General features: G+C 47.2%; 1 protein-coding gene across 6 annotated transcripts in view; it reads right to left on the minus strand.

The window, feature by feature from the left end:
* Positions 1–1,866: 1,866 nt before the first annotated feature.
* ITSN1 (intersectin 1) overlaps positions 1,867–19,752 on the minus strand; it is a 246,746-nt gene continuing 228,860 nt past the window's right edge. For all 6 annotated transcript variants that reach the window (XM_027557093.1, XM_027556377.1, XM_027553336.1 and 3 more), the window contains 7 exons: positions 19,490–19,657; positions 15,376–15,588; positions 13,248–13,369; positions 12,164–12,246; positions 11,758–11,841; positions 9,587–9,760; positions 1,867–5,905 (listed from right to left, as the gene is read on the minus strand). In XM_027557093.1, the coding sequence (XP_027412894.1) occupies positions 5,757–5,905; positions 9,587–9,760; positions 11,758–11,841; positions 12,164–12,246; positions 13,248–13,369; positions 15,376–15,588; positions 19,490–19,657 (993 nt within the window). In that variant the 3' untranslated portion in view covers positions 1,867–5,756. The remainder of the gene's footprint in view (positions 5,906–9,586; positions 9,761–11,757; positions 11,842–12,163; positions 12,247–13,247; positions 13,370–15,375; positions 15,589–19,489; positions 19,658–19,752) is intronic.

Here is a 19,752-nt window from a genome sequence, read left to right on the forward strand (position 1 = left end):
ACCATCCCCCCTGCCCCTGGTTCCTGCATCACCCTCTCTGCCCCAGGCCCCTATTCTGTTTAGACTGAGAAACAGGAGGAAATCTGGGCTTTGAGTATGAGAGGGAAAATGCAAAGGAACATAGCTTTAGAAACAGCCGCACAGGAATGTTATTCTTTTTCAGTGAAAAAAGTACAAAACCAGAGTTCCTAGAAGAAAAATATGCATTCTTTCCACTGCATAAAAAGAAACCCTGGTTACTGGGTAAGTTCTCAGTAAATATCAGAGAGAGAAGTGCTCGATTATTTTCAAGGCTGACCACATATGCCCACTTCTGAACAGGTTTATTTGGTGGGCTTTGAATCCTAAAATAGTCACACATTTCTGATGATTTTAACAATATAGGCTGGTATAGAAAGTAGAACAAAATCGTTTTAAAAAATGACTCACAAAACACCCTGACATATACTAGGGGCAAATTTACCCTGAAATCTGACAACCACACATAGTGTTGAAAAAAAATTATTATGTGGGTGTTATCTGGTTCCCCGAGGCCAGATTAAAGAGGGTTCCTTTCAGTGCAGGAACGAATTGAAACTGCATGTCACTGAAATAATTTTTGGAGGTGGAGGTGAGTTCTTACAAGCACTGGGTGTTATTCAAATGACTTAAAATAGATCTACAATGAGGTTGTGAAAGCCACAAAGGCAGACCCCCTCCTCACCACCTCCCAGCCCCTTGGATAGTGGTCGGACCCAGGAAAGGGGACTCCCTGAATGAACAATGTATTATTAACATTACTGACAGTGTTACCAAGAAGTCACAACCCAGGGATAAGACTTGCCAGCTGTTGGCATCTGGGTTTTAATACTCCCGAGATAGGGTGCTGTTAGAAGTTTTCTATCTTTCATGCAGGATGAATTTTCCAGGCTTATTAGGAATAGATTTTGGCTCCCAAAGGTAGCAGATTATGTACCTTAGTTGAGCCTGGAGACCTACGAAGATATTCCTGGATCTGACACAATGCAGGGTGAGGAAGTGAAAGTTCTAGAATGTTCCTTTCCTCTAGCTCAAAGAAATGGCTGCTTTCCAAGTGCAATAAACATCCCAACCATACTGACACAGTACTAAGCGGCCCCCATAAAACATGGCTCTGGGCACTGCCAGCTGAGTCTTGGCAGCTGACCTGAGCCATACCCTGCAGCCAGGAGAAGCCGCTGGGTGCAAAAAGAGGACAGTTTTAGTTTAACCAAATACCCTTTAGGGTGACTCAGACCACAGCATCTGAGGGCTTCACCATGTCCCCAGTTCACCAATCATGCTTCTGCTGGGTAAGAATTAAAGTCCTAATCCTAAAAGCCAGTCCAGAATATCCAGCCTCCTCTGTCGTCATTGCCTCACTTTCCTGCGCAGGAGGCTCTGAACTTGTAAAGCAAGGGCACCTGGAGCAGGCAGACCCCATGCTAAGCTCACACTAGCCTCAAGTCTGAAGTGACCCTGCCACCTCGAAAGCACACAGGGGTCCATTTCTACATGCCAGTGTCTGCTGTAAAGCTCGTCTCCAGCCCCAAAAAGAAGGGAAAATACAATGAACTGACATAGAATGAAAATCTACTTGCTGTTCCCAGTGGAAATTCTTAAAACTGTTACATGCACAAAAGAAACATCCTTTCTGTGAACCAAAAAAGCCCAACCAGCGAGGGAAAAAACCGTCTGGAGTAGAGAGAAGTCTTTTTCTGCTTCTCAAAGTACAGGCAGGTGGTGCTAGCGGTAAAGAATCTGCTGCAGTGTAGGAGACCCAGGTTCGATCCCTGGGTCGGGAAGATCCCCTGGAGAAGGGAATGGCTACCCACTCCAGTATTCTTGCCTGGAAAATTCCATGGACAGAGAAGCCTGGTGGGCTACAGTCCATGGGGTCACAAAGAGTCGGACATGACTGAGCGACTTTCACTTTCACAGTATTGGCGAAACTCTAAAATAGACTCCCAGATCTCCTTCCGGATAAAACCAGAAGCATTTCACTCCCTCCCTTTGCTTTGTTGTCCAGCCCCACTGGATTCTAGAACACCCCCACTCTGCTGTAGTCAGTGGCTTTATGCTTGCACCAGTCTACTCCTGGAGAGACAGGAGTTTGGGGTACCAGGTCACCAAGACAATGCAAGTGGTAATTTACTCATTTATGGATGGATTTTTTCTCCATTAAATTCGATAGTACTAACCAGCTGAAATGAGTTACCTTCCTAGACTTAGGTCATGCTTAAATTGTTCCAAACGCAAAGAAAAGAAATAATTCCCCTTTTAACATGAACATTCCTTGGAAGCATAGCTCTCTCCTCTGCCATCAGAGGTCAGGGACATGTAGGATGCCTGGCCCCAGTCTCTCAAGCACATCTGGATACCCCAGCCTAGAAAGATCTGTGTGTGTGCATGTTTGAGTGTGTGTGCCTGAGGCCAGCCCTGAATCTGAATGAACCACATCCTCAGGCTCTGGTGGGAGGGTCACAGCTGCTCTGGTTCCAGGAGACATGTTGCCCACCTGCCTGACAGAAAGACCCTGCCCCAGAGGGACTGGGAGAGCTGGTTGACAAAGGAGGCCCAGCCCAAGGGCTCCTGTCCTCAGGGCACGTCTCTGTTAGCAGTTCCCTTGCTGGGCTTAGACGAGGTCAGTGTGGCTCAGAGAAGGAAGAAACTCAGGATGTCTGGAGGGCTGGAGTCAATGCCAGAAGGGAGTGGCCAGGGGAAACCCTGTGTGTGGAAAGCAAAGAGCTAGGACACAGAAGGTGTCATTTCATCTCTATGAAATACAGCCCCGGCTGCCCAAAAAGGTAGACGCGAAGGACTAGTCTCAAAGAACTGGAGACTCCATGCGTCATCCACATTCCTGAGTCACAGCTGGATCTGACAGGCAGCCTATCTCATCCGTAAGGAGGATCAGTCACCTTACAAATCAGCCTGGTGAGTACAAGGGCACTCATCCAGAATCGCTGCCCCGGAGGAGCATCGCAAGGGTGCTCAGTACAGTCACCTGGGAGAAAAGACTCACATATTGCTTCTTCATGCGACATTAATTCCGATAATGGGACTCTGCATGGGTGGGTGAGCTGGTGGACCAAAAAAAGGCGACAAGATGTTTGTCACTGAGCGCATCACATCCACCCTACGTGAATGGTGATGCCCAACATCCACACGCAAAGAAAGCCAATGAAGAAAAGGAAGGAAGAAAGGCATTGCTCTGGTGACCCAATATGACTCCGTGCACACAGGTAACCCTTCTTTTTCTACCATAGTCACGTATCCTCCATAAAGACACTGAACAAACTGTATTGGGTATAGACATAGGAAAGTGTGACTGGTAGGTCTATTCATAGGTTTCACTTAAAACGGTTTCCTAACAGCATCGAAACATACATATACACTTAAAGTATCTGAACCATGCTTGCTGCTGGAAAGTGGTAAATGAATGCATGCTTGAAGTTGAACTTGGTCTCTAAGGTCTTCAGCTGAGAGTTACTAACTAAAGGGTAGATCTGCTTGTTTCAAAAAATACTTATGTCTGTTGTTCTTGATACAAAAGTCTACACTATCTTTAATAAATAAATAATAAAGTGTATCTTAAAAGTATGAAATGTAAACTTTGTTGCCCTTTCCGACACATACATTTTAAAAATTGCTTGAATGATGACAGAGCTCTTATGGGAAAGGATGACATGACACATTCGGTTCCCAGCAAAGTGGGTAGTTCACTATCTTTTTTTTTTTTTTTTCCTCTTTTTTGGCCACACCATTTGGCACGCAGGATCTTAGTTTCCCAACCAGGGCTGGAACCTGCACCCCCAGCAGTGGAAGAACAGTCTTAACCACTGGAACCACCAGGGAAGTGCCAATGCTATCTTTAGAATGCATTTCTACAATCCTAATTAAATTCTAAGGACCTACAATCAAGGAGAACACCGTCTCACCCAGGAAAGCTAGATTCCAGGACTGAGAGAACATGCAATGAACATTTCATGAAAAAACGACAAACTGGGACTATGGGAGCATTAACATGCAAACAAAGAACGATCCACGCTTGCCACGAGCAAATCAATTCTTACCTAGTCAACCAGCCTATCTCCTGGCATTTAAGGAGAAAAACTGAAAGAACTCAAACTGGCATTACTCAGCCACAAAAAGGAACGGAACTGTGGCCGTTTGCAGAGATGTGGATGGACCTAGAGACTGTCAGAGTGAAGTCAGAGAGAGAAAAACAAGTGTCATATATTAGCATATATATGCGGCATCTAGAAAAGCAGTATCGATGATCTTATGTGATAAAGACATAGAGAACAGATGGGTGGATACCGAGGGAGAAGGAGGCGGGGGGGTGGGCGGTAGATTGGGAGAGTGGGACTGACATATATTTATACACTACCATGGATAAAATGGGTGACTAGTGAGAGCCTACTGCACACCACAAGGAGCTCCACTCAGAGCTCTGCGGCGACCTAAATGGGAAGGAAACCCAGAGAAGAGGGGACATATGAATATGCGTGGATGATTGACTTTGCTGTACAGCAGAAACCGACACCGCAGTGTAAACCAACTATACTCCACTAACAATTTGAAAAACAAAAAACTCAAACCGAACTTGGCACATGGTCATACACTCCTAATTCTGGCATCACGCTGTGCGTCCTTCCGTTACTGAGAGGTTGGCTGTGTACGGCGGGCTTTGGGAAGGAGTCTCAGGTCTCCTTCCCTGGAACCGAGGGGCTTGCCCACTCCTAGCGTCTCTCCCCCACCACAGTAATAGATTTCCTCCGCGGATTGTCAGTTTTCCTTTGCACACCTTGGGGACACCTTTGGGAGGAACGTACCAAAGACACGTGCGGAAATTGCCCATGACAAGCAGGCAGGAAGAGGCTCAGAGCTGGTCACCAGCAACCACTCTTGTTCTGAAACACAGGACCTCCAAGCAGAAAGGGAATGTCCAGCAGGGCTGGAGATGGGGACCCAATAACACCGTCAACAGCCTTTCAGGTGAGCTACAGCGACCTAGTCCCGCAGAGTATAACTAGGTAGACAACCTCCCTTAACCCTCTTCCAGGGGTGTGGGAAACCAGGATCAGGCCTCCTGGCAGTAGCCAGTGATAGTTTCCATTGACAGCTACCAGTAAAAAGATCTGGAGGAGACTGGAAAAACCCTAACAACACGCCTGCCGGAATCTACCATGGATTAGACCAGCATCTGATCGGAAGACCATCTCCCCAAGTGATCAGACCCAGGGCAGCATTTCTAATGAGGTCCCAGTGGGGAAATGAGATTCTGAAGCAATGACATCATCAGTGGGATCATTTCTAAACACACCAAGGACTAGACATCCTGGAGGGCCTGCTTGGAGGCTGGTGGAGGTAAGAAGCAGGAGGGTCCCATGAGTTCTCCAAAAATACAGACATTGCATTTATGAACCTATTTTACAGTAACGACTCAAGCCTCAGGCCCAGGGACGGGCCGGACACCCCACCAAACATAGTTGGGGGGTGATGGGACTTCAAAGACCCTAGAAGCCACGATGAGCCCCGCAGTGAGGACAAAGGAAAACACAGTGCTGTTTCCTAACATGGGAAATGATTTAGGGGAAAGGATTGTCAAGAAGTTTGGAGGAGCCTGTCTTCTCTGCCCTGTTGCCCTGTGGCCGAACACCAAACGCCGGTCCTTGAAAAACCATGCTGTTTCCAGACAGGCAGCATCTGCTGCCTCGGGCTGGAGTTCTGCCAAGCACGTCTGGGTGGGCTCCCTACGGCTCATCGAACAACTGCAGGTCCAAGCGGACCACGATCTCTCCCGTGGGAACTTCGTGCAGCAGGAGACACTTCGTAACGGGACCCTTGGAGCCCTGGTCCTTCTTGATGTCGGCCACGCGGATCTCCGTCCGACCCAAAAAATCTGAAAGGACAGACACACATACCCTCCTCAGAGAGGATTCCTTCTCATCAGGGCAGGTACCTGGCATACTGGGAGTGTCCCAGCGAGGTGTTACGCTCTCTTCTTCAAAAGGGAGTTAGTTTCTTGGAATCCAGGGACTACAGTGACAGCATCATTTTTAAATGGAGTGAAAACAAAAAGGTACTGGGCTGGGGATGAAGAAGAGTCTAGAAGAAACTCAAAATACAGATTTTTTCCTTGCATCCAGGGGGCCCCTAAAGGGCCAGGAGCTTCCTGGGAGGCAACGCAAAACCAGATATCATATCTGCTGTGCAATTTGCAATATATATGAAATTTAAAGAAATCTCCCAGGAGAAAGTCAGTTGTTTCTTTTTTTCTCTCTTCACTTATTTATCTGGTGGGGAGGAGATGATAGCACAGGAGCTGCGGGCTCCCAGCCGAGCTCCTAGGACAATCTCAACACCACTGTTTCTCTTATTTTTGGCTATACCATGCAGCATGTGGGATCTTTGTTCCCCAACCAAGGATCAAATCCACACCCCCTGCATTTGAAGCCCAGAGTCTTAACCACTGGACCTCCAGGGAAGTCCTTCAACACCACTTTTCGTCAAATATCGAGTGTCAGGGACTTCCCGGGTGGTCCCATGGTTAGCGTGCAGAGCTTCCACTGTAGAAGGCACAGGGTGATCTTTTGTTTGGGAACTAAGATCCTGCATGCCGCATGACAGGATCAAAAAAAATTATATATATATATATAGAGAGAGAGAGAGAGAGAGAGTCAGTAATGGACATGACAATGTTTGAAATTTTTTTAATGCTATGCATTAAAATGATGGTACCAAATGGGCTTCCAGACAATTCCTTGCTTTTTTTCATTCAGCAGTTGGCAATATACTATGATACAGGCACTCTTGTACAGGAAATAGCTTCTCTTTCAAGGTTTAAAACCTGGGAACTTTTTCTGGTGGACGATACCAGTGCATGTCGCCCCTTGTACATTTCAGGAATAAAGAGCTGAAACAAGAGCTACACTAGGGTTTGCAACGGAAACTCTAGTGGCGCTGCCACTGTGTCATGATATTTCACTATTTAATAAAAGAATCCAGCCTCAGGTCTTTATTTATCAGAATAAAAATTGCCAGTGAAGCACCATGGTTAAGAGTCCAGACTTGAGTCACACTGTTCTTAGTTCAGTTCAGTCGCTCAGTCATGTCTGACTCTTTGCGACACCGTGGACCACGGCACGCCAGGCCTCCCTGTCCATCACCAACTCCCGGAGTTTAGTCAAATTCACGTCCATAGAGTCGGTGATGCCATCCAACCATCTCATCCTCTGTCGTCCCCTTCTCCTCCTGCCTTCAGTCTTTCTCAGCATCAAGGTCTTTCCCAATGAGTCAGTTCTTTGCATCAGGTGGCCAAAGTATTGGAGCTTCAGCTTCAGCATCAGTCCTTCCAATGAACACCCAGGACTGATCTCCTTCAGAATGGACTGGTTGGATCTCCTTGCAGTCCAAGGGACTCTCAAGAGTCTTCTCCAACACCACAGTTCAAAAGCATCAATTCTTTGACACTCAGCGTTCTTTATAGTCCAACTCTCACGTCCATACATGACTACTGGAAAAACCATAGCTTTGACTAGACAGATATTTGTGGGCAAAGTAATGTCTCTGCTTTTTAATATGCTATTTAGGTTAGTCATAAGTTTTCTTCCAAGGAGCAAGTATCTTTTAATTTCATTCCTGCAGTCACCATCTGCAGCAATTTTGGAGCCCAGGAAAATAAAGTCTGCCACTATTTCCATTGTTTCCCCATCTATTTGCCATGAAGTGATGGGACCAGATGCCATAATCTTAGTTTTCTGAATGTTGAGTTTTTAAGCCAACTTTTCACTCTCCTCTTTCACTTTCATCAAGAGGCTCCTTAGTTCTTCTTTGCTTTCTGCCCTAACGGTCATGTCATCTGCATATCTGAGGTTATTGATATTTTTCCTGGTAATCTTGATGCCAGCTTGTGCTTCATCCAGACTGGAATTTTTCATGATGTACTCTGCATATAAGTTAAATAAGCAGGGTGACAATATATAGCCTTGACGTACTCCTTTCCCTATTTGGAACCAGTCTGTTGTTCCATGTCCAGTTCTAACTGTTGCTTCCTGACCTGCATATAGGTTTCTCAAGAGGCAGGTCAGGTGGTCTGGTATTCCCATCTCTTGAAGAATTTTCCACAGTTTGTTGTGATCCACATAGTCAAAGGCTTTGGCATAAATCAATAAAGCAGAAATAGATGTTTTTCTGGGACTCTCTTGCTTTTTTGACTATCTAATGGATGTTGGCAATTTGATCCAACTGCCTTTTGTTCCTCTGCCTTTTCTAAATCCAGTTTGAACATCTGGAAATTCATGGTTCACATACTGTTGAAGCCCGGCTTGGAGAATTTTGAACATTAGTTTGCTAGCGTATGAGATGAGTGCAATTGTGCGGTAGTTTGAGCATTCTTTGGCATTGCCTTTCTTTGGGATTGGAATGAAAACTGACCTTTTCCAGTCCTGTGGCCACTACTGAGTTTTCCAAATTTGCTGGCATGTTGAGTGCAGTACTTTCACAGCCTCATCTTTGAAGATTTGAAATAGCTCAACTGGAATTCCATTACCTCCACTAGCTTTGTTCATAGTGATGTTTCCCAAGGCCCACTTGACTTCGCATTCCAGGATGTCTGGCTCTAGGTGAGTGATCATACCATCGTGATTATCTGGGTCATGAAGATATTTTTTGTATAGCTCTTCTGTGTATTCTTGCCACCTCTTTTTAATATCTTCTGCTTCTATTAGGTCCATACCATTTCTGTCCTTTATTGAGCCCATCTTTGCATGAAATCTTTCCTTGGTAGAGTGTTCTGGTCATGCTCTAACATTTAGCCAGCTATGTGACCATCTCTGGCCCATAATTAATAGTAACTAACTCACAATGAACTAATTCATATGAAAGTCCTATAAAAGACAAAAGCCACGTGGAGCAATTTAAGCCTCGCACAGATCATGTCTGCATTGGACCCTCACTCCTAGCCCTCAGTTATCCTCCCTTGAATATAATCAAGTTGAGGCCATAATCTTTAACCTTACTCTCTTATTTTTATTGGATTGAGGAAGATAGAGACAAGTGTCTTGGAATCATTGGCCAGATCCATTTTTTTTTTCCAGCTTCAAGCAGTAATAGGAAGTTGACTGAAGGAATGATGCACCCAACATAATTTCATTCCTTTGATTAAGCTGAAATGTCACCCGAAGGGCATTGATGAATTCTGCCACATTGTTTGTGCACTAATGCTCTTCTTGCTCAACTGGATAGTTTTATCGTTTTCACCAAAGCTTTTAGCCAAGGACTAAAGAATTAGGCTGAAGCTTTGGGGGTACAGCCCTCTCTGCAGTTATCTGCTTTAGGGAAGCATGGGACCATGATCTTTGTCCTAGGGAAGCTGGACCACTCTAGACCAAGCACGCTTTGTCCACCTTCTCTGAAATGCTCTGGCATCAGTGAAGGCCTTTTCCCAGGGGAGGCCAACCTCATCTCTCCAGCAGGAAGGCCAGGAAATTCTGCACAGCAAGTTCCCAGGTAGAAAATGCCAATCCATGAAAGCCAAGGGGCAGGGACAGGGGTAGGGTGCCCAGGGCCACTGTCTACTCACCATCTGGCGAGAACTGGTCCCTCTCAAACACAGTGATGCACAGCACCTCCTGCTCCAGGTCTCTGATGAAGAACTGGCAGTTGGAATTCCACTTGGGATTCAGAGTGTCCTGGATCGTCTTGGTGATGTGACACTGGGAGCCCATGGTCACCTCGCAGTATGGGTTACTCTTTCCTGGAGGGGACAGAGCCTGGCTGTTCTGGGTGCCTGTGGCAGGGCCACAGCCCCGTGGCACCTCTTCCCTCTACACCCCTCATTCCAACCCCCCTCCAATGCCATGCTTAAGATGCAGCATAAGATAGAGAATCCAGAGGAAAACTTACATAATCCAGCATCTTAAACTATATTAACACTTAAATATTTATCACACTTTATCACATAAGTGGGCTTCAAAACTAAATCTTCCCTGTCTCCTCACTTCAGCTTAGATTGTGTCAAATCTGCAATCATCCCTCAGTATCTACAGGGATTGGGTCCTCAACCCCACAGATACACAAATCCTCAGAGGCTCAAGTCCCTTATATAAAATGGTCTAGCATAAACCTGCCCATATCCTCCATCCACTTGAAATCATCTCCAGGTTATATATAATACCTAAATCAGTGTAGGGCTGTGCTAAGTCACTCAGTCGTGTCTGACTCTGTGCGACGCCATGGACTGTAGCCCACCAGGTTCCTCTGCCCATGGGATTCTCCAGGGAAGAAGACTGGAGTGGACTGCCATGCTTAGTCTCCAGGAGATCTTCCTGAGTCAGGGAGCGAACCCATGTCTCTTCTGTCTCCTGCTCTGGCAGGCGGGTTCTTTACCACTAGCACCACCTGGGAAGCCCATGGACAGCAGAGCCTGGAGGCTACAGTCCGTGGGATTGCAGAGTTGGACACGACTGAGCGGCTGAGCACACACACAGATAACTGCTTTACAATGTTATGTCAGCTTCTACTGTACAGCAAAGTGAATCAGTTACTTGTATAGGCAATGGCACCCCACTCCAGTACTCTCGCCTGGAAAATCCACGGACGGAGGAGCCTGGAAGGCTGCAGTCCATGGGGTCGCTAGGAGTCAGACACGACTGAGCAACTTCTTTCACTTTTCACTTTCATGCACTGGAGAAGGAAATGGCAACCCACTCCAGTGTTCTTGCCTGGAGAATCCCAGGGACGGGGGAGCCTGGTGGGCTGCCGTCTATGGGGTCACACAGAGTCGGACATGACTGAAGCGACTTAGCATAGCATAGCATCCCCTCTTTGGATTTCCTTCCCACTTAGCTTACCACAGAGTGTTGAGTCCTCCTGGCTTTAAAACAAATTGGCCCCTAATCCTAAATTTCCTTCCACACTGGGTTATTCCCATCCACTATTTTGCCTTCCAGAGAGATCTGAGTGGCTGCCCTCTGACAACACAGTCAACCCCTCTGCAGATTCAACCGACTGCAGAGCGAAAACATTCAAAAAATGGAAATACAGTGAAATTCCTATGTAAATAGTTGCTGGTGTGTGGCAAATTGAAGTTTTGCTGTTTTGAAATTTCAAAAATGTTTCCAAATATTTTCGTTCTGCAGTTAGTTGAATCTGCAGGTGTGGAATCTACAGATACAAGGGGGGCTGACAGTGTTGTGAAAAGGCAGCCACTCAGCTCTCTCTGAAAAGCAAAACGGTGGATGGGAATAACCAAGTCTGGAAGGAAATTTAGGATTAGGGACCAATTTGTTTTAGAGCCAGGTGGACTCAACCCTCTGTGGTAACCTAAATGGGAAGGAAAGCCAAAGAAGAGGGGATAAATGTATTCATGTAACTGATTCACTTTGCTGTGCAGTAGAAACTAACATAACATTGTAAAGCAATTATCTGTGTGTGTGCTCAGTCATGTCCAACTCTTTGCAACCCCATGGACCGTAGCCTCCAGGCTCCTCTGCCCATGGGATTTCCCAGGCAAGAATATTGGGTTACCATTTCCTTCTCCAGGGGATCTTCCCGACCCAGGGATAGAGCCCACATTTCCTGTCTCCTGAATTAGCTGGTGGATTCTTTACCACTGAGCCAACTGGAAAGCCCCTAAAGCAACTATCCTCCAGTAAAAATTAATTTTAGAAAATAAAGTAAAGCCAAGTGGAGGAGATACAGCAAAGGCTTCCCCCACTCACACAGGCTAGACGGGGCTTCTAGGGCCCTTACCATGGGAGCGACAGGGTTTCAGCTCAATGCCTTCAACCACGTTCACCATCAACCTTCCGATGCCTGTGGCTCTTTGGGAGCGGACTGTGATGGGATGAAAAACAACACAAAACGCTCCTGTTTAGCGTTCACAGTATTTCCAGTTTGCCTCATGATTTATTTTATGCCCCTCTTCAAGAACAAGTCTCCCCTTCCTCCCTTAAACTCTTGCTTCCTCGATCCTAGAATCCGCCCTCCACGCCTCACCCCATACCCTACCCTCCCTCTTCTGCCTGCCTCCACCCTCAGGTTCTCCTCAACCCCCAGGTCCACCTTCCAGCTCTAAGGGTTCTGGGCCTGGCCAGATGGCTCTCTGCCTCCTAACTCTGCGGGATTCCCAGGGCCCTGCTGCCCAGCTATGCGTTACCCAGGTACGCCTTCTCCCGCTTCTTCTTCTCTGTCTCTATGTAGAGTTCAGAAGCTGCTTTGATTTTCTGCACCCAGGCAGTCCTTGGAAAGAAAGAGACAGAACTCAGGCGTCAGGTCGGTACCAATTCAGTTTCCAGGACTCTGCTTTGTTCTTTTGATTTTTACAACAAAGGCTCAGCATAGAGAGTCTGGTTTTATGTCACATGGACCTAAGGATGATTTCTACCATTCATAACAAAGGCACACGTGACGTTTTTATTGATTTGCCCCAAACCTGGGTTTGTGTCCCCATGGAAGCAAATCTACAGTGATAAACGCTGTTGCTGTCGTGCTCACAACAGCTCCTCTTCTTTCCTTACTGAAAAACATCCCAAATTTGCCTAATCTGAGAAGGCTAGAAGGATCTCTCTCACTAAACCATCCAAAGAAAGAAACAATTTCCCAGATAAGCAGCCACTTTCTGTGAAGGAGCAAACGTACACGGGGAAAGCATCCTGGCGTGATTTTGTTCTCCATTTCTCTGAGAACCATATGCATGATAACTTTAGCCAATTTCTTGCTTGGCACAAACGCTCTTGGAATGTTGTTGGTCTTGTGTCAAGTTCACCCTTCATAAAAATACTCTGTTTCATTAGGCTCCAGGGCAGAGCCCTGATTAAGGCAAACATGCCCTCAGCTTCTAGGATCCAGGATGTCTGTCCAAGGGAGCCAGACATCAAGGGGGTCAGGATTGGGAGGTCTTCTATCCCCTGAATCATTTTCCTATTAGTTTCTGCCACGTGGGAAACTTTGGGAAATGGGAGAGCCTCCATTATCTCAAAGAATACTGAAAATTGCTGTTCAAAAAAATTCTCAAGCCAGATTCATTTCAATGTATTTCCTTTTGAAAAGTTAACTTCTGAAAGACGCTGGAAAAATGAACTAAGACCACTTCACTGCATGCCCCACCCCCACCTCCAGCCAGATGGGATGGCGCTGCAAGTGAGGGGATGTTGGCACCCACTGATTAATTAACTGTCCCACATCCATCCTACACCTAGTGGAACCCAGGTGCCCAGGGCCAGGGAGGAGTGGGGTCTTACCTTTCATTTATGCTCTCTGCTCGGAGGGTGTAGACTCGGTCAATGTGGGAAATGTGGAAGATGGGTTCATCCCCAGAAGGGTCAGTGGGCAACTTCACTAGAACCTCATTTAGGAAAATAGGCTGCAAAATAATGCACGGGCATTACAAAACCAGACTGGGGGTCTGTGAGGACGTGTGTGTGCTTAGGTGCATGTGATCCAGTAAACGAAACTGAAGGTGAGGGGTGTGTCCGTTTGTGTCTGGGGGGTGGTGGTGGTTTCAGTAAACCATACTAAAATAATGATTTTATTTGGAATGATAAGCGACTCATTGGAAAAGACCCTGATGCTGGGAAAGATTGAGGGCAGAAGGAGAAGGGAATGACAGAGGATGAGATGGTTGGATGGCATCACTGACTCAATGGACATGAGTTTGGGTAAATTCTGGGAGTTGGTGATGGACAGGGAAGCCTGGCGTGCTGCAGTCCATGGGGTTGCAAAGAGTCAGACATGACTGAGCGACTGAACTGAACTGAATAAGTGTTGATATCAATTTTCAGATAAATGGAAATTGTAAATATGGATTCCCCCCCACCTCCATTCTGCAGGTACTTTTTTTCCCTCATCTGGCTAAGGTATTATTTCCCAGGTTTCTACTTGTGAATTTTTATTTTTACTTCCCCACTTTTCATACTGAAGTCTTTAGAAGGAAGTCGATATGGGCAGCAGCCTACACTTAAGGAGTACTCTGCTACAAACATCGACATACAAGGTTTTATGCAAAGATAAGTTTTCAAATGAGTTGCAGAAGTACTAGAGTGATCAGTAACCTGGATGGTATTGCAGGTATTTCTAAAGTCCTCCAGAATAAGAACCGATGAGTTTGTTTTTTCCATGGTATATCCTAGTCAGCAAACAATCTCCATCAACTTTAGATGTATTATGCATTTAGAAAGTGTTAGTCGCTCAGTCGTATCTGACTCTTTGCGACCCCATGGACTGCAGCACGCCAGGCTTCCCTGTCCATCACCAACTCCTGGAGCCTACTCAAACTCATGTCCATTGAGTTGGTGATGCCATCCAACATCTCAGCCTCTGTCATCCCCATAGCCTGCCAGGCTCCTCTGTCCATTGAATTCTCCAGGCAAGAATACTGGAGTGGGTAGCCATTCCCTTCTCCAGGGGATCTTCCTGAACCAAGAATCAAATCCAGGTCTCCTGCATTTGCAGATGGATTGTTTACCATCTGAGCCACCAGGGAAGCCCCCATCAACTCTACCTCCAAGCAACTCCCGCCAAGTTGTTCATACAAAGCTGCTAGTGACAATCTACATAAGTACATTGTTCTTTTTCCCAAAAGAAGGCTAACTGCTGCTTCAGAGAAAATTCTTCTGTGAAAACACCCCCACAGAGATAAATTTAGAAAAACAATACCCTATGACACGAAAACACACAAACACAGTCATACACACAGAAGCAGACCAAATAAACAGCTCACGAAAACTGTCCACACATGGACTATTTACATCGGCTTTTGTTGGAAAACATGAGGGGCACAGATGTTCCAAGCCATCTTGAGAAGTTTGGAGGGGGATCTGGGAATGTTTGGGAAGTGGACGCTGAAGTTCTAGTCTAGAGCTTTCCCACGCCTGCCTCATCAGTACAGTGGACTGTGAACCCCATCAAGACAGGACGTGCCTTAGTCACATCCAAGGGGACCCACAGCAGCCGCTTGGCAGCTAATAGATGTTTGTCAATTGAACTGAGTATTGTTCTTTTTCTGATGGGTTCCCATGGTGGCTCAGTGGTAAAGAATCCACCTGCCAAGCAGGAGACATGGGGTCCATCCCTGGGCCTGGAGAAGGAAATGGCAACCCACTCCAGTATTCTTTTCTGGGACATCCCACAGACAGAGGAGCCTGGCAGGCTATAGTTCATTAGATCTCAAAGAGTCAGACACAGCTGACCAACTCATCACACACGCACCTTTGCTGATAACTGCTGGACCCGTGCTCGTGGTCTCCCTAAATCCTGCCTCACCTCCTCTGTGCCACAGACCCCAAAGCCCGCTCGAACGCTGACTCCCTTTAGACATGGTCTCCTCCCCCCAGCATCAAACCTGATGTTGCCGTCTAGAGTTGGACTTACTGTTTTGTACATTTTATACTGCAGGTTTGATTTGGGGCTGAAGACTTTGTCGGTGCCCGAGGAGCCCAGGGGCTTGATGATTTGGGTCAGCAGCAGGAAGTCGTTGAAGAGGAAGCCATACAGCTCCTTGCTGCTCTTGGCCTTGTAGAGCTTCCCACTGTGCAGGAACTTGCGCGGCCCCAGGCAGTTGGTCACGGAATTGAACACAAGTTGCTGAGGAAGGGAAACAAAACCCAAAGAAGACACGATGGAGTGAGGTCGTTTTTTTGTTGTGGTTGTTTTTTTGTTCGTTTGTTTTTTCGCATCTGAAAGCCATGGGCTCCATTAGAATCTGAGGCCCGTATCTTAGGCTCAGATCGAGGACGGCTTTGAAGACTTCAGGCAGGGGCTTTGGGAGCCAAGAAGTTAAAGGCGTGGTTTGGGAGACTGCATGTGCCAGGATGAACCCTGGCTGTGATTCCTAGTGCCCTTCCTTGAGGTCTAGTGTCTCAGGGTGACTTTTCTCCCTTTTATTTATCGGGGAAACAGGGCAGCCGGAAGAAAGCTCTCCGTCCTCGATGAGCGCACGCTGTGTGCAGGCTGGTCCGCCAGGGGCGGCATGAGCCGGCGCCAACCACGGCCCACACAGGCTCAAAGGGTCGTGCCTGCTGCTGGAAACAGCGCGCCTCTCTCTGCACAGTTCCACAGGACAAACGCCACTGTCCAGGGCACGGCGTGAGTCCAGGCCCCTACCGCGTGGGTGGGCTGCCAACCGCGGTGGTGCTGGCGGAGGCCTCAGAGCCAAGCAGGACAGGAGCTGTGCTGGTGCACGTTGGAGCTCACCCAGCTCACTGCTCCTGAAGGGGGGGACAGCTCTCTTCCTGCCACCTCCCAAACCTTGGAGACAGCTCTAAGCACTGAAATGCAGCTCTACTGCTCACCCCTGGGTGCTGTCATCCTTGCTCTGTCACCCCCCGGGCACTATCGTCTTATGCTCTGCCATCCCTCTGGGCTCTGCCATCTCATGTTCCTACACACACACACACACACACACCCCTGGTTCTATCATTTCATGCTCTATCATCCCCCCTGGGTTCTATCATTTCCCGTGAGCAGGTTCTCAAGGGGCAGAGGGAAACTGTAGAAGATATGACCTCACTAAGGACCCCCTTCTGGCTAGCGGAGGAGAGACTGAGGGAGGGGAAGACCACAGCGGTGCCTCAGAAGCAATATGATCGAGGTAGCAATCAGACCTTCAGGGTTTCCACCTGCTCACACTTGGGCCCCAAGAGTACACTCCATCCAGCAACCTTCAAGGCTGAGGCTCTCCGCAGCTATAAACCCTACACATGTCCTGAGGAGTATTAATGAAGAGTTTACAACACACGTCCCCCCATGTTGCTGGCTACCTGTCTGCCTCTAGTGTGGAAGAAAGAATCAACAGTGCCTCTGTGACCAGAGACCTATAGGCCTCACAGGAGAGAGGCCACTCCAGTCCCCTCTCAGGTACAAGGAGGAATGAGTGCCCACAACCTCCCACTGAGGTTCTGAGGGAGCCCGAACAACTGAAGATGACACCCCAAAGGGAGCCTTCTAAGAGTGGGCCTCTGAACAAGAGCCTGGAGGTCAATCCAGTCCTTTTTATTTGCCAAGAGGGAGTTCAAGCCACTTGGGGCAATGAATCCAGTGAGTCACTTGGATGAGGTAGAGGTGGTGTGGTTTATTCTTACTCAAAGGTCAGAGCCTCCAGTTATTCAGACTGACACCGAACATATGTGAATTGGAAACCGTCTTTAGAGTTCTTGATCTTAAGACAAGAATGCCAAAGACAGCATTTATGTGAAACTTAATCACTGGTGTATGCTTAGATCTGGGCCAGGAAATGGAAGCCAACATGCCTCGTTCCCATGACCACGAACCCTGACCATACAGACAAAACAGACCTTACAGAAAGCTGGTGTACAATACTCAGGAAGGACTGGTCACTTAAGAAGGACAACAGTCTATTTCAAAGAGGGTATATACACCACAGAAAGCAAATGACAAGAGTTTATTTTATTCTTAAGGTTTTGTGGCGGTGTTGGCTGCGCCTCAAGGCGGGTGGGGTCTTAGTTCCCCTAAATTGGTGCCCCCTGCAGTGGAATTATGGTGTCCTAACCACTGGCCTTCCAGGGAAGTTCCTATTCTTAATGTTTTATAATGAAGACTCAGGCCTCACTGAGTCCTGTGACTGCAGCCATGAGATTCAGGGAAGGGCCCCTTTCAAAGTACACAATGTGGGGAATTCCCTAGCAGTCCAGTGGTTGGGACTTTGTGCTTTCACTACTGGTGCAGAGTTGATTCCCTGGTTGGGGAACTAAGATCCTACATTCTGCATGGTGCAGCCAAAAAAAAAAAGAGAGAGAGAGAAAGAAAAAGATAAGAGAACATCTTTTAAAAAAGAAAAAGTGCACAGTGGCCCTTCAGCTCAGTAGATCCAGGAGCAGTTCAAGTCCACTGTCTTCAAGATCACCTTAGTGCTCCTCGGAATGATGCAGTGCTTCCGTGCCCTGCCTGCAACTTGCCTGAAAGCCTATCGCCTGTGACCTTCCACTCCTCACCCACGCCCCGCACAGGCTGAGGCCTCCACTGAAATGCTCTCCCCTGGATTCTTTCCTGGGGAGATATCTTCATCCTTGAACACACAGCCAAGTCTCACCTTCTCAACCTGTCCCTGAATCCTCCACGACTGTTCCTTCCTCCTCGTCCAGTGTCCAGCAGCACTTGGCACCCGGATCTGCCTCATCATTTCTCACACTGTGCTGTAAATGTTGGACCTCTAAGTGATCCAGGACTGCAGGTTTCTTGAGATGGGGTAGGTCACATCTCACTGATTTTCATGTCCTCATGGTTGGTACTGAGCAGTGTTTAGTACCAAGCAAGGCACATGGGCCCGGTGCTCAGTAAGTGCTGAATAAATGAATGAATAACGGAGCCAACCAACCAGTGACCACCCCTGGATCGCATATCAACACAGTTCCAAAATGGGAACCCACATCCATCACCTTGGTTTCCACATGGCTGCTTCCATAACTGCTTATCCCACACCTACGTTGAAGGGGACAGGAGGTAGGGCAGGGAGGTAACAGTGCGGTAACTTCCTCAGGTAGGGAATGTCTTTGATGCTCGTAAGAGGAAAAGAGTCATGGGGAGTGTGGGTAAGGGAGATGGTCTGCCTGGGCATTTTGGTAAATCCTAGTGAATTGTGTAAGTACATGAATGTGTGTGTGTGTGTGTGGATGGGTGGGTGTGTACAAAGAGAGAGAACAGCAGAGTGGATGAGACTAAGGGAAAGATTAGGGTCAAGAAGAAAATCAGATACTATAAGAGGGTATTTCTGGCAGTATCGTGGACTAAAGACTGACTCAACCAATGAAAAATGTTAAAATGGAATTAAAAAATATAGAACTGTACTTTTTAAACACAAGCAAGCTGGTAAAAATAAATATAAAAGCAAAAACAATTTGCAGAAGCAGAAAATGGCATGGAAATGTGAACCCAGAAAGATAAATGAGCACCAAAGCTGGCTTTAGCTTTGAGGGTCTTTCTTAAATCTGGTGACCCTGAGCCTCCATTTTAAAGGCTACTGGGGGGAGAAGGAGAAAACAGATATATCTAGTGTCTGCATGAGGTGAGGGACATAACAAGAGATCCCAGAAAGCTGTATCACAGAGGAAGAATGACAAGTAAACTCAGTAGAGATGGGAATAGCAAGAAAATTTGCTTGTTTGTGAACTTGCCTTAACCAACCAACCACAAGGTTGGTTGTGATTACTGAGAATTTGTAACCACAATACAGCTCTCACACAAGTTTAAAAATGGCCATTTGTGAAAGGAACAAGACAAGAAAAACCAGTAGGTTAGAGAAATAACTAGAACTGCTGAAAAGGCAAAAGAAAACAACTGAGAACAAAAAATAAAGAAAAGAACGGAAATTGAAAACTCAGTAGATGGCTTAAACAACAGATCAGATGCAGCTGGAGAGAGATTAGCAAACTGGAGGTTGCAGAAGAGGACGATTCACGATTTTTCTCGTCCTCCTCCCGGCTGGCTGCCGAGACACAGAGGGGCGGCCCAGGTCCCACCCAAGGTTTACCTCCGACAGGCCTTCACATAGCACGTGGGCCTGGATCCACTCCAGTCGGTCCGAGTTCTCCTTCTCCCGCACCCCTTCGTTCACCTGGGAGCACAGCTCCTCCGCCTTCTCCAGGGCGTGCTTCAGGTGGCTGTGGTCTGGGTGGTTTTCAGGAGTGTTTTCCAGGATCTACATCGGAGAACAGAAGACAGTAGCCTTAGGCAGCGAGCAGGCCTGGGGTTCACTGTTCTGGAAGGCTCGCCCCAGCAGAGAGAGGGCTCTGT

The sequence above is a fragment of the Bos indicus x Bos taurus genome, chromosome 1 (genome assembly GCF_003369695.1).
Source record: "Bos indicus x Bos taurus breed Angus x Brahman F1 hybrid chromosome 1, Bos_hybrid_MaternalHap_v2.0, whole genome shotgun sequence".
NCBI lineage: Eukaryota > Metazoa > Chordata > Mammalia > Artiodactyla > Bovidae > Bos > Bos indicus x Bos taurus.